Here is a 14,429-nt window from a genome sequence, read left to right as displayed (position 1 = left end):
GGAGTTTGAAAGTCGGTTCAGTAGTTTGTTATGCAAAGCCATGCAAGATTAATTGAAAACGGATAAGTCTCATAGCATCAGTTTTGAGCTCTGCGTTTTTCTTTCTCGTCAACATCACTAGTACATTGTAGTTTGCATGTCTAGGCTAGTATTTTGTGGCTAAAGTAATTGGATTCCATCAACTAGATTGCTTGTTACATTTTCGTCCATTGAATTCAATATTCTTGTTCAGTCACGTTACATTACTATCTATATCACAACTCATTTATTTACAATTTCCAATGCTAATCAACCACCCTTAATAATTATAGTATTGGATTCTCCATGAAGATTCTCATACGGATCAACTTGATTGTTGAGATATTCGTGAAAGTCAATGACACCTGAATCTTCTCCCTTTCATTGTAATCATTCCATGAATATACAAGCTGATAATCTTGGAAATTAGGGAGACAGCCTGATTATTTAGGTATACAGAAAATTATGAATAAATGGATTATGTCATATCGTACAAACCGAAAACTTGAATTAATATTGTAGATTGTTCACTTTGGGAAATATTGGCATATCGTAAATATTGGCAAAATTTCACATAGTACTGGGATAACCAATGATTTAATTTGATCACTTTGACTTACGACGTTTCACATTGTGTCAATTTGATGTGTGACATTTGTGTGTTGAAGACTGAAAAAAATTTTTTCCACTGTTGATGGAGAAGAATATGCCCTGATGCTCTCATTCCTGATAATGTGAATGTGAATGACTGATTCTCTCCTCCAATACCACGACATCCTGTGTTGAATTCGTTTGCTCTAGCAAATTATTTCTTTATACAACTCTACAACCGAACAACTTCCTCTGTATACATAAATTTTAACTTTATAAACTCATGTATAAAATTACTAACTTTTTTCTCCAGTAATTACTCAACACTTTTTGCGTCACTTGTATCAGTGTTAGTTTATTACACGATATTTTATTGAAAAACATTTCACAGTTGAAGCTACCAAAACTCAGGAATAAGATAGTTACAAATTTTTCCCTGCACATTACAAAACGATTCTCAGGATATAGATAGTTCTGTGGTTTCTCATAAGTTGAGAGTTATGTTCCAGCTGCTACCCGTTGTAAGGCTGACCTTTTGAAAAACCGACTTTTCTGAATATATTATTTTTGAGTTAAAGTCAGAATCCACCTACAGCTTTGGGAATGTTGATAGAATATTCATAATGATATTGCTTTCTCACGCGAATAAATGTTTTTTTTCATGTTTTGTAGCCTACTGAAGCATATTAATGTTTTATAGCCTGATCTGATGTTTTATATCAATTCTTCAACAGTTGATACCTAACTGATTGTAGTGAGAGCTAACGATGATAGGCGGAGCAGGCCTGTTAAAACAGGAGGTCGTGGAAGTGAGTGCTGCAACCATTCCTACTCCCCAAAATAGTGGGGTACTCATCGCCACCCGCTTGCTCCCCGAGGGGGTAGCTACCCCTAGAGGGGGGCAGCTACCAGTGGCACATGCGCACTGGACAAAGGTTCGCGCCCGGATACCATTCTGTGGGGCGACGTGTTGGTCGCACGACTCGAGTCGCTAGCGCGTCACGACCTTAATCGTGTCTCATGGCAATCACCGGGCCGTCCTCCGGTTTGTGAGACCTTTTTCAATTAGCGGTCTGTCAGTCCTCTACTAGTCGATCCGCGGTCGGTTAGTCCTTTACCATTAGTCAGCGATTTTTGAGGGCTATTTCGAGTGTCATAGTCATCAGCTGGTGGAACGTTTCAAGTGTTGAAACAGTTCGCGTGAGACTTCGAAAAGTGGTGTATCGGTCAACGAGACCTATCGCGTTTGACTAGTGGATTGTGACACCTATCTTTGGTGGTCCACGGGTACGTTAAACCGAGAGAGTGAGTTGAACTCCTTACTGGAGTGTTGGAACGGTCCGCGAGAACTGTCAGTGGTGCACAAGTTAGTGATATAGATATCAGTGTCGCGCCTTGTCTTTGTTTAGTCAAGTTGAGCGTTGATCTGTTGCACGGTATTTTTGTTGCGATAGAACATGATATATAGCCTATATTCCTTTCCATAATATTCGAATATACTCCGTGATTCATTGCTGAACACTGGCGGAGCTTTCAATATTATCACGAATTAAAGAAAATAAGCCATTTTGTGTCCTGTGCAATTTTCAACTGCAAATTATTTCTCAAAAGTCGACAAAGTCTATAAAACGTTGACTGGGTTTTTTGAAAAATATTGTAAAATGAGAAAATTCAATTCATAAAAATTCAATAATTCAGTTGATAGCTGGAATTGTGTAACTGACTGGTTCCATTCAAATTTCACAGAGACTCCAACATAATATTTATTATTCGTGTAATCTCGTGACTGATTGGTTTCATTCAAATCTGGAAGAGATTCGTTTTCACTCCTTGGACTGCATTTGCAATCTGAAATCTTCCCTCAATCTAAAATAAACTGTGATCACTTGAAGTGGTACTAGGTTGAAGTGTTTCATTTTTTGTGAATCACAATCGTGATATGTTACAAGAGATTGTCGAAATAAAATATTTTCACTCAAATTCCAAGGAGTTACAGAGAATTTGATTGTTGATGTTTTTTATGTGGTTTTTGTTGATTCATTGGTGATTTTTGTTATCAACAAATTTGTGACCAGTTCCTTGAGAGATGAACGAAGCCAGTGTCAACATGTTGGCTGTTCTAACTGCTGCAATCACCTTATTCGGATGTCCTGCACAAGGTATATTGTTAATTTTAATCGAATATGTATAAACTTTCATTCTTGAAACGTCACTTCTCATGACTACTGAGTTGATAATTATAGGTGCAATTCCTACCTGTATTTTCTTCAAGGAATTCGTTGCCAAAAAACGATTAAATTCCAATAAGATGAAAATGATTGTCATTTCTAATAAATCCACCAGTTACACAAGGAAAGTTGGAAGTTTTTATATGATAGAAATAGAATTTCATACAGAACAATTACGAAGAAGTTTCTATCACGGCCAATATAGGAATTTTAAGTTATTTACAGTGTAAATGTATATTCTAGGAGCATATTCAACTACATTTTAATTGTGAAAACCTATTCTAAGGATATTTTTTCTGAACATAATATTCTGCAATGCGAATCTCAATTTCTCACCTCTTCTGATTATTTTTGATTTTGAATGTTTCGACGTTGGCCGAAGCAAATCATTTCATAAAAGTATTTGGATTCCCTATATCTATTCAAATGGTGCTCAGTCAACTTAAATACTCACATCGAATTCTCCATTTTGATTTGGATATCAGTAATAAATTTAAAAAATTCTGGATGAAAGATTCTCAAGAGAGATTAAATTATGATACAAAAATGAGAAGATTTCTTCAAGATTTTGCTTCACACAAATATCTTGACATAGAGGTAATTATTATTACCGTACATAACATGGATTTGAATATTATGAATTATAAGATTCCAATAATCTAATACAGATTAAGCTAATAGAAGTGCATAAGTGTGGATAGTATAGAAAGATTCAATAATATTGGCTCTGGGAATATTCTGACAAAATTTTAGCGAATGATTGAAGGATAAAATAAAAGCAGAAATGGAAAATGAGCGTAGAAAGAAACCTCTTCTAAATTTTACATCCATATTAACAAATTTGGGAAGATTTTTACTCGGACTACGCCACTGGTCAAAAATATATTACGAGATATAAAATACAATGCTTCATTTGAAACTATCATTATTGCAATTCTAAGCTATTGGAACATTAGTAATTTCAAGCACTCACTTGAGAGTGTTTATGCTACCACCACATTTCAACTTTCTATGTTAGAGGTATTTTTCTCATAAATACCCAGAGAACATACTTATGATGAATAATTCAGCAATTATTCATCGATGAATCATAACATCCTTTTTTGCCAGTGTTTGATCCTCTTCCTATAGTCTATCCAAGATGATCATTCATGCGTTTTTGAAACATGAGAGTTAATAACAGATATCAATCTTTGCCTTCATGATGATATCGAAAATGTTCTGAGTTGAATTCGCTTTCCTCCACTTGAAAATAACAATGTGAGTTTTCTGTGTTACGAAATCAGAACTGCTATGTCTCGGATTCAAATATTAATACAGTATCTAGTCTAAGAATAATATTTTTTCAGCAGTCATTACTGCGGTCAATGCAATAATATTTTTTCATGAGAAATACTCTTCTGCGATTCGGAGACACCAACGAAGCGAAATATCTCAATTACTGAGTGAAATCCTCGTTGTTTAAGATTACTAATATCTATCTATACAATAGAAGAGTGTTGCAACGCATTCTCAGGATCCCGATCCTGAACTTGACATGTTGCATGCCACTTGAGCCTTGATCAAAAATGTGTGGCTTTACGCAACTTATTGTAATTAATAAATAATAATAAATATCTGGAAAATGGTGTGTCTTTCAATCTGGGCATCTATGGAATTCTCTTCACCTAATAAATTCAAGAATGCTGGTCAGTTGACTTCGTCAGTATCGTTCAGAATATACATTTAACATAATGGACAAGCAATAAGGAAATTTCAGGTTTCAAAAATGAAAATTATTCATGAGTTGGCCTACCAGACAATCAGAGTCGAAGTAGTTTCATTCTACAAAAATGTTGATCGATCTCTCAATATGAACACTTCTTTGGGATTTTCCAGTAAAGAAATGAAACAAGAACGAAAATTTGAAGATGAATTTTCCTGAAAAATGTGAGAATTCTACAAAAGTGTTGATCGATCACTTAATATGAACACTTTTCAGGGATGTTCTAGTAAAGAAATGAAACAAGAACGAAAATTTGAAGATGAATTTCTATGAAAAATGAGAACGTGAAAAGCATAGGATGAAAATGAACCTACACTGTCAATCTAAATTCTCTTTGAGTTATTCTGTCAAGTTCTACTTGTTCAAATATAATAGCATGCTATTCACTGCTCGACTGGAGGTCCAACGATTCTGGTCAGTTGAGTTGAGTCGGATGTTTTATCACTCATGCTCCGACTGACACTCTGTCTGGCTCTCCAACTTCATTCTAGTCGATGGAAAACAAAGGCTTGTCGGATGTCGGAGCTTCGTTTTGAATCTCAAGTAGATTTAACTCGTCCGCATAGACTTTTAACATTCAACAACCTTACCATGATCCGATGTCGGATCCAACACTGAATGTCGGATCAAAAGCTCAGGTGGACCACTGGTCGGATAGTGGATGGCCTGCCGTTCCATAATGAATCATTTCAATTTCATTTAATCATGCTCCTTTTAATGAACTTTCCTTTCTTTTTAAAATTGACAATAAATAATTACAGAATTTTATTCATAATGAATTAAAAGTAAAATGAAATGTTTTTTTGGCAGAAAAGAACACTTTTTTGACACTTATTTTAAAAATTGAAGGTTTAAGAGAATTAAATTGTAGCGGATATTATAGAAAACCTATGGGAATTTGAAATGCATTTTGTGAAGTAAGTGGGATGATACACTTGATTTGAATTGATACTTCAGTCACCATACATTTTTATATAATGGAGGCGAAAAGAGTTTGTCACAGCATGTCGAGAAAAGGTCCATATCGATTACATAGTCTTCATAGTCCAACCGCCAGCGTTATAAAATTCCAGTTTCCAGTCACGAAATACGGCAATATTCTCGAAGCTACAGTGATATTCACTTTGAACTGTCAGCATTGATTGAACGTGAGGCTGTGATGTAATGCATGAGGAATGCTGTCAGGGATGCGGCCGTTGGTGGAGATCGTGTGTGTGCTGAATTATCCAATACTTTGTCGTCTGTGAATGTGTGTGAGAATGTATGCTTTAAATAATGCAATAGCAGTATTCTGCGGGTCGTTCAAAGATGATCAAAATACGATTTAGCACAGTGTTGTGTCCTCCGGAGCAATAAATATCGGAACGAGTCTCACATAATATTCCATCAACAGAGCAGTATACATGCAGAATGCTTACCATGCAGGACATTCCTTCATAGCAACATTATTTAACTAGATTTCCCTCAGGATTTCCATAGTTTTTCCAGAGTGTAGTGTGTTTGATGAACTTTATCCACTTGAATCACAATATTATATTATTTGTATAATGGAATTTGTCATGTAAGCGATATCATTGAATAAAAGTTGATTTGATTCGAATATTCACTTGAATCATTCACTTGGTACTCAGTCATCAAGTTTCTAACTTAATAATTATACAATAATTTCGTACGAGAACAAAATATATATCTTTGATTAATAGAAGAGAGAAGAGATTTTCTTAATACTCAGTATTGTAACGCTTATTGGGGGGTTTATTACTTGAGCAGTGCCCCAGATGGAGACGTCACACATGTATAAAATCTTACACTGAGTCCTCGGTGTTGTAATCTCAAACTTATGAGTGTGTGGATGAGTACTATAGAACACCAGGCTGAGAGATTCAGTATAAGATCCAATAGACTATAACAGTCCAAATTGCGGGAGGCATAAACTCCTGCACACCCTTGATCTGTTCAAGAGCAATATATAATATTGCCTCTGGAATTGCGAAATTTACAAAGAAGGGGTGAAGTTCGGACAAAATTAATTTTTTTTTTCATTGCAATAATTGATGATTGACATATGTCATATGGTTGGATTTACAGTAAAAATGCAAGCTCACAATAGTTTCGTCAGACTAGCGATCATTTAATAGTTATATGGGAAGGTTTTACATTTTATTATAAGTAATTATTTATGAATTTCTAATTTGCTTTGTTAATAACATTCATTTAATATATATATATTTATATTTGTTCATTATGTAAATTATTGCAACATAGTAAATGTTTTTAGTATTTTTTTTAATATTCCTCAAATAGCTTAAAGCTAGAGGGATTGAAAATATATATGCATTTTGTATTTAATGAGATGTGTATTCAATGAGATGTGTTCAATGACTATCTGTGTGAGAATAATATTCCTTGCTAGTATAAGTCGTAGTGTAGCAATTGCTAGACACTAGATTCAGATACCTTAAATTATTACCTGTATTGAAGACAGTGTACAAAATCGATCAGGTCGAGCAAGGAGCTTGGTGCATATAATTTGCGGGATTGCGCCACTAATAAATTCTGACGGTCTAGGATAGGTTTGATAGACCAAATGCCGTTTAGAAGATACTTCGCGGACAGAATCTCTCCAAGTTCCAGGCTCTATTGTGTGATTCTTTACGTTGTAGCTGTTTCTGCTCTGTGGTAGGAACTTTATTCCTAAGTCGAAGTAGGGCACAGATAGAAGCCGATATATTAGCAGGTAAGGACAGAGAACGTATGATCTCGATCTGACCCCACTTAATATTTCCACTTAGATCTGTTCCTTTATCCAGATTTGGATCAATTATTTCAATATGATCGTCTTTGATTGGTTCTTAACAAGTACAAACGTGCCAAATACAACATCTGAAGGGCTTAAGAAATAATCGAACTCAGGAAATAAAGTATTAAATTTGAAATATAATGAGCAGTACACAGTTTCAAGATTTGATGAACAAGTTTTGAATAATTTTCTGCTGACAGGCTTATTTGAATTAGTGCTATGATGCTGGGCTATCATGCACGTTCTTTTTACAAAGTTTGAAAATTCTTAAAGATAAATTATGATTCCAATGATTTAACTAGAAAATATTACAATATGTGGAATTTAATCAGGGTCGTGGTTCAAGCAGATGAGGACAGTTAAATGACCACAAAAATTACAATTATAATTCAGTACATTTATACTATTTGCACTTTCGACGTGGCCATTAAGAATCAGTGAAGGAAAATTGGAGAAATTTCAGTACTTCTACGAAGCGAAGGGTGGGGCCCCATAAGATAAAAAGAGAACTCACGTGATCCTTCTTGGTGTGGTAGTTTCTTTAAATTAATTTAGATTCGATGGCTCGTCCAAACTTCGATCTTCAGCACATGGGAGATTTTTTAGAAATTAAGTATTTCCTCCACCAATAAAAAATGAATAATAAAATTTAGATTCATGGAAGCAATCAATTGACAGAATAATTCACAAATACAATAAATGATATCGCCTAAGGTATAGGCTAACAGTAAAAATACATAAATTTAACAAATAAGAATCTCACTAGAAAATGGTAACTTTTAGAACAAGGTCTTTACAGTGAAGGCATTTAAGGGGAAGTAGTCTCTCATCTCGAAACTTTTGCTGAGCAGTTCCGTCTTACTTAATTTGCATAGAAATTTTGCTATTGGTGGAACTAGTATGACGTATACATCACGTCAGAGATGAGTAAGAGAATAGTTCTTGCCTTACAATAAATAAACTTGAATTATCTGCCTTTTATAAGTAAAAAAATTCTCTTCATATTTCTCCTTATTCAACATACAATGTGTTACCGCATATGATAAGGCTTTTCTAGTTGCTGATAACAAAAATAGAATATCATGTTTGAATATCATCTCTTTTTACTTTCCTTGCCCTATTACCATAGGTAAGGAAAGTATTGCTTTCAAAAAAAAATAAGGTACCCAAATTTCCAAATTTCTATACGTTTCAAGGTCCCCTGAGTCCAAAAAAGTTTTTTTTTGGTATTGGTCTGTATGTGTGTGTGTGTGTGTGTGTGTGTGTGTGTGTGTGTGTGTGTGTGTGTGTGTGGTGTGTGTGTGTGTGTGTGTTTATGAGTGTATGTGCGTCTGTGTACACGATATATCATCTCCCATTAGACGGAATGACTTGAAATTTGGAACTTAAGGTCCTTACACTATAAGGATTCGACACGAACAATTTCGATCAAATGCAATTCAAGATGGCGGCTAAAATGGCGAAAATGTTGTCAAAAAAGGGTTTTTCGCGATTTTCTCGAGAATGATTCAGATCAAACTTTTACCTAGAATAGTTATTGATAAGCTCTATCAACTGTCACAAGTCCCATATCTGTAAAAATTTCAGGAGCTCCGCCCCATCTATGCAAAGTTTGATTTTATATTCTCAATTATCAGGCTTCAGGTACAATTTAAACAAAAAATTCAAGTGGAGAAGATTGAGCATGAAAATCACTACAATTTATGTTCAATAACTTTTTCACCTGAAATTTAAAATGAGCTCGAAATTAGAGAAAATGCTATTATTTCAATTGCAAACTGTTGGCAACCGTTGATTCTATTAGAGCATTCACTATGGAGACATAGCAGACTTCGTGTGTCTCCAGCGTTATTGTCCTGTCACCAGCTGGCTTAGATCTTTGAATAGTAGACTTGAGATGCGCGTGTACACTAGCGTAAGGTGTAAATTTTCATAACGGCAAGGAAAGTTGTGTGAGTGCGCCACACCAGATTTTTGGTGTCATTTTTCTGACCTATATGATTGGCCTGAACGAGTTACAGAGATTTTTACATCAGTCCATGCGGTTGATTCTATAATAATTATTATATCATTAATATTTCATACAAGAGATTCTTATTACACTAATGAATGAAAAAAATGCATATTTTAATTCTTATCAGTGATAATGCTTGTACCATGATCATGCTCGCTTTTATAATATTCCATTGATAAATGATTTTAAAAATAATAAATATATTTTTATTTTGAAACTCTTATCCTTATTTCAATAATTATTGGTTTTTAGAAGTTATTATATCATCGTTTTGAAACGTAAGTTCAGCAGTACAAATAATTCATTTTGACTAATTTCTTGACTGCATTCAAAACAGCTGTTCACTATCATAAACAAAGTTGTAACCTCTAAATTTGATGGTTGACTATAAACAATTATTTACAAATTATTTGCAATAAATTATAATTTTCAATAAATAATTCTCCTAAAATTTGCTGTATAGAACAGTGCTCTTATCTCAGTCTCAGCTGTTGATAAGTATAATCTTCATTGCTATCAGGTAACAGTACATTTGATACTCTCCCTAGCCTTTGACAATAATAATATCTTCTATTACTTCGATTTATTTTATTTCATGGTCTCAATAGTTTTAAAATGTCTCAGTATTTATCAAAATAAGTTATTCCATGGTTTGAACTTGAAACGTTGAACATTCTGGCCAATAATCATCAGTCCTCCGTTACACGCGTATGATCTGAGAGATCAGTAAATAGTACAGCCCCCGGGGTTGAAAGCACCGACTTCAGTGCCCTAGTATCCTACTATAATAGCTTTTGATAAGGGATAGCTTACTAACCGTAACTAACGGTAGAACATAATAGAAACATACATGTTCGTCATGTATGTTTTGTCATCAACGAGAGGCTTCTAACATAGGATAAAAAAATCAATTATTAACCACTGGAAAATTACAAATTCTAATGACATGAAAATAATTTCATCTGAAATAGAGCAGCGAATAAAATATAAACAGCCAAGAATCGGTAATCCAAAAGCCTAACATCAACAGATTTTGCTCGGAGCCTATCTAGTACCTATCTATTAATGTCCTACAATAAGCCGACAGTACAGCCTATGTAAGCTTTCATTGTTATCCATGATGCAGTGGTTCTTTTTAAACTCATTTCTAATGTATGATATCCTCGGATTTAAAATTTCAATTTCCTCAAATTCTTTGAAATAATCTGTTTTCTTTATGAATTATAATCTATTTTTGATTGGAATATACAACTTCTCAGTTATCCTTGCTCTATAATGTATTTTCTATGAAGGGAAAATTTCATTTAATGAGTTTTAATTTCACAGGTCACTGAATGCATATGGATGGCTTGTTCTGCAAATATACCACATTACTTCTCAAATTCATAACAGAATAAGAGAATTTTATTTCTAAACCTTTGAAAGTATATGATATTTCAAATCATACACCTGTAACAAAATTGAGGTTATTGATAATTTAGTGTGAAGTGATCTGTCATATTATCGTGTCTAACGTGTGCAGAAAAAGAGGCTGTTCAAACTAAAATTGGAAAACGAATATTGTTCAAGAACGTCTGTTCTCTTCCACTGATTCTTAAACAGGTAAAGGTGAGTGATGAGAATATCATTCATGTGCAAGATTTAAACAATTCGTTTTTCAAATTATTGTTCTGTTCTGTATAAAAGAAGATTTCAATCTATCAATCTCCAATCCTTCGCTTGGCTCTAGAGATAAAAAAATCTAAATCCGAGTAAAGAATTTCATCAGCGGAAACTGAGGGAGCTGTTTTTGGTTTGGAATCCTGTGACTTTCCCACACTCTTGTGATAAACAAATAATAATCATCACAATCCACATTATAATACACAATCAGTAAAGTACACAATCCAGTTAGTTAAATTCAGTTCTATTGATTCTGAAATTGAAAATCTCAAAAGAGTTGCAATATATGACTGCAGTCTACTTTTGTCTCAGTTATTCGAACAATTTATTTATTACTTGAGATTTTGGAAGATTTTTTTTAATGACTTCATCATGGAGATACAATTGTTGAGAATCCACAGGTTGTAATAATTATGGTCAACTCCATGTATTTAGCCAAGTATCGTACCTAAACTGAATATCTGAATATTTACGTTATTTGTTGATAGACAACCGGAGTCGATGAAAGCCAAGTTTGATCTCGGGGATCAAAATTATTAATACGGCCAATAATGCCTCAAGGAAAATTTTTCCATTTACCCAGGTTGAGATACTTAGGTTACAAGTTGCTCATGAGCTGATTGTAGTTGCAATTTGTTTGCAGGGTTGTGCACCAGCTAAACAAATGTTTACTGTAACTGTTGAGTCTGGGCTTGTTATTTGCCAAGGGTTATGGTTGGGGAAGGGGGCTGTTTCAAGAGGAAAGGCTAGCAGCACAAATAGTTCCACAAGCAACAAGCTTCGTTTGGAATAAGAATGGACCCAGGACCTCGCATTTAGGAGTGGTATGGACTTGGTTTCAGAAGTACATGGCCTATTCTGTCCGTAATTATGTTATTAGATACAGGCAAACTCAGTCACTCAGATAGTAATGTTGAGGGTGGATTTTTAGAACATTACAAGAACTGAAGGTGCATAATTGGAACGAATAATGACTTCACTTGATTTTTTCGTCATTAGCACCAGGAAAAATACTGAATATTAATTTATTTATTTATTCACTTTCAATATAACATTAATTGAATACATGATTGAAAAAGGATCAACAGGCCTAGTTGAAAATAGTTCCCTATCCGAATTTTGATAGAAGTAGGCCGATGTCTAAAACATAGGTTAAGGTTTTTGATGATACATAATTATATAATCATCATTAAAATTATTATAAAACGAAGTAGAAAGAACATACTCAATTTATATAAATATGAATAATAAAATATATATAATATATTTATAACAAATCACATGAATATTTCATATATCATATTATTAAAAAAAAATTTGATGGAAGCATTTCCAGAACCATTTATCACTAAATGCTGGCGAATCTCCATTATATGCTTGCTAGAAATGCGATATTTAGATGATTATTCAGTAGTATTTCATCACTAGCGTGATTTGTAGTGATCAAGAATTTTCCTTCTTGACTCCTACTTTGTTGAAAACCGTTACAAGAATCAAACATGCATATCAATATGTTCTCCAAGTTCCAGTTTTTTTCAAAGGAAAATTTCTTACCTTTGATATGTTATTGGACATAACAAATATTTTTTTATACAATACTATAAAAATTCGCATCCGCGCTCAGATTCTTTCTTTGTGGTTGCTTATTTTCCCATGGAAATGAAATTAATTTTTTTGTTTGTGAATTGTGTATTGAATGGGAAACATTTGACAGAATGTCAAGAGTATATTTTAGAAATTCATGGATATGAATAGCTAGATTCAAGTGATAATAACTCTTATATCTCTATATTTATATATAAAACTAGCAGGGCAACCGTGCTTTGCTACGGGAATTTGAAGATAAAATTATTTTTGTGAAACATTTATAATCTAAATTCTACCAAAATTGTTACAATCGTTTTTGAGATTACGCCACAACTTGGCATGAAAATGATAGAGTGAAAGCATTCGAATAATTAATTAATGTGTTGGAAGTGCTCTGTAGGAGAGTAGTCCAATTGCAGCGAATATTGTAGAATATCGAACGGGGCTTAAGAGTCGACCTCGACTTTATTCATTGGTAATTAATATTTCCCGTTGACAGTTATCAAATTAGCAGTGATCATGTTATTTTTGTTTTTGCTTGATGCAATTGAAGAATAAATTCCAAATTGAGTTGATTCAGAATTTGATTACTCTGGTATACATGGATCTCTTGCTTATTCTAGAACTTTTGGCATAGCCTGTCGCCTACTTTTCCTTTCACTCATCCAAAAGTTTAAAAGCAGCCAATCCACTGATTCTTTCTTACATGGAAGTCCATTCACACATAAGAGTTCATTCCTAATAGTTGGTATAACATTTATTGTGGCGGATTTCTCATGTCCTAAACTTTACTATCATAAATATTAAAGTGAGATCAATTTAATGTGAATTGGCATAAATCTGAACAGAGTTTATTCAATAACTTTGTTTATTAGCTAACATTATATGATTTATTTATTTGATCTTAGCTTGAACGGAAAAATTAGGGAAGAAAAGTTGGATGTAAGCTAACATGTAACTCAATTCAATTTCTATCTTAATTGACAACTTTATTCTTCACTTGTGATCTATTATCAATAGATTTGTCTGTGTAATGTAATGACATCATGGAAGGAAATAGGAGCCGCTGATGGAATATCTTGTTTTATCGATTTAGTCTTTAGCTGATTTTGAAACACGAAAATATCAGGCCCATTAGCACAAAAGCCTGTTCAATTTCAATCGGGATTAAATTTCATGAGAATTAATCAGAGCAGGGTTTTTATAGAAGGCTTCTCTGATTGGTTCTCGTGGTATTTAGTCCAGATTATGAATTAACAGACAGTGCAACTGGCTCTCTCAAGGCCATGGTTGCGTACAAACATGGATCAACAGAGGAACCAATACAACAGAAGCTGAAAAAATTGGTCGCATTTCTATCACTTCACAATGAACATTACATTAAACTACCATAATGTTTGAAAAGATCGATTTTGAATTTCTTTTGCTATCATCTGATCACTTTCTGTACCTATTCTTCCCGATGTTCCATGAATACTGTAACTGTATATTCTATTGAATGATTCACTATGAAGAGATAGCAGACCTCATACTATGTCTCCAGCGTTATTGTCCTGTCACAAGCTGACTCAGATCTTTGTTTCTAAGTAGACTTGAGATGCGTGTGAACACTAGCGTCAGGTGATCAATTCTCATAACGGCAAGGATAGTTGTGTAAGTGCGCCACACCAGATTTTTACTCTTATATTGGCGTATGAAGGAGGCTCCTTTTTCCTTTTATATTATCCTTGAAATGCAAAATTTCCAAAAACCTTGTATATACGT

The 14,429-nt window shown here is 33.9% G+C and overlaps 1 protein-coding gene and 1 long non-coding RNA gene across 2 annotated transcripts in view; both read left to right on the top strand.

Annotated features, from left to right (window-relative positions):
- The first annotated feature begins 1,572 nt into the window (after positions 1-1,572).
- LOC111052577 (zwei Ig domain protein zig-8) overlaps positions 1,573-14,429 on the top strand; it is a 475,708-nt gene continuing 462,851 nt past the window's right edge. The window contains exon 1 of the mRNA XM_039421498.1: positions 1,573-2,768. Coding sequence (XP_039277432.1) covers positions 2,696-2,768 — 73 coding nt within the window. The 5' untranslated portion in view covers positions 1,573-2,695. The remainder of the gene's footprint in view (positions 2,769-14,429) is intronic.
- LOC120349932 overlaps positions 9,430-14,429 on the top strand; it is a 56,965-nt gene continuing 51,965 nt past the window's right edge. Inside the window, exons 1-2 of the long non-coding RNA XR_005570522.1 lie at positions 9,430-9,936; positions 10,743-11,024. This is a non-coding gene — a long non-coding RNA (uncharacterized LOC120349932). The remainder of the gene's footprint in view (positions 9,937-10,742; positions 11,025-14,429) is intronic.

Source organism: Nilaparvata lugens, chromosome 2 (assembly GCF_014356525.2).
Source record: "Nilaparvata lugens isolate BPH chromosome 2, ASM1435652v1, whole genome shotgun sequence".
Classification (NCBI taxonomy): domain Eukaryota; kingdom Metazoa; phylum Arthropoda; class Insecta; order Hemiptera; family Delphacidae; genus Nilaparvata; species Nilaparvata lugens.
Note: the sequence above shows the minus strand (reverse complement) of the source record. Positions and strands in the feature narration are given on the sequence as shown.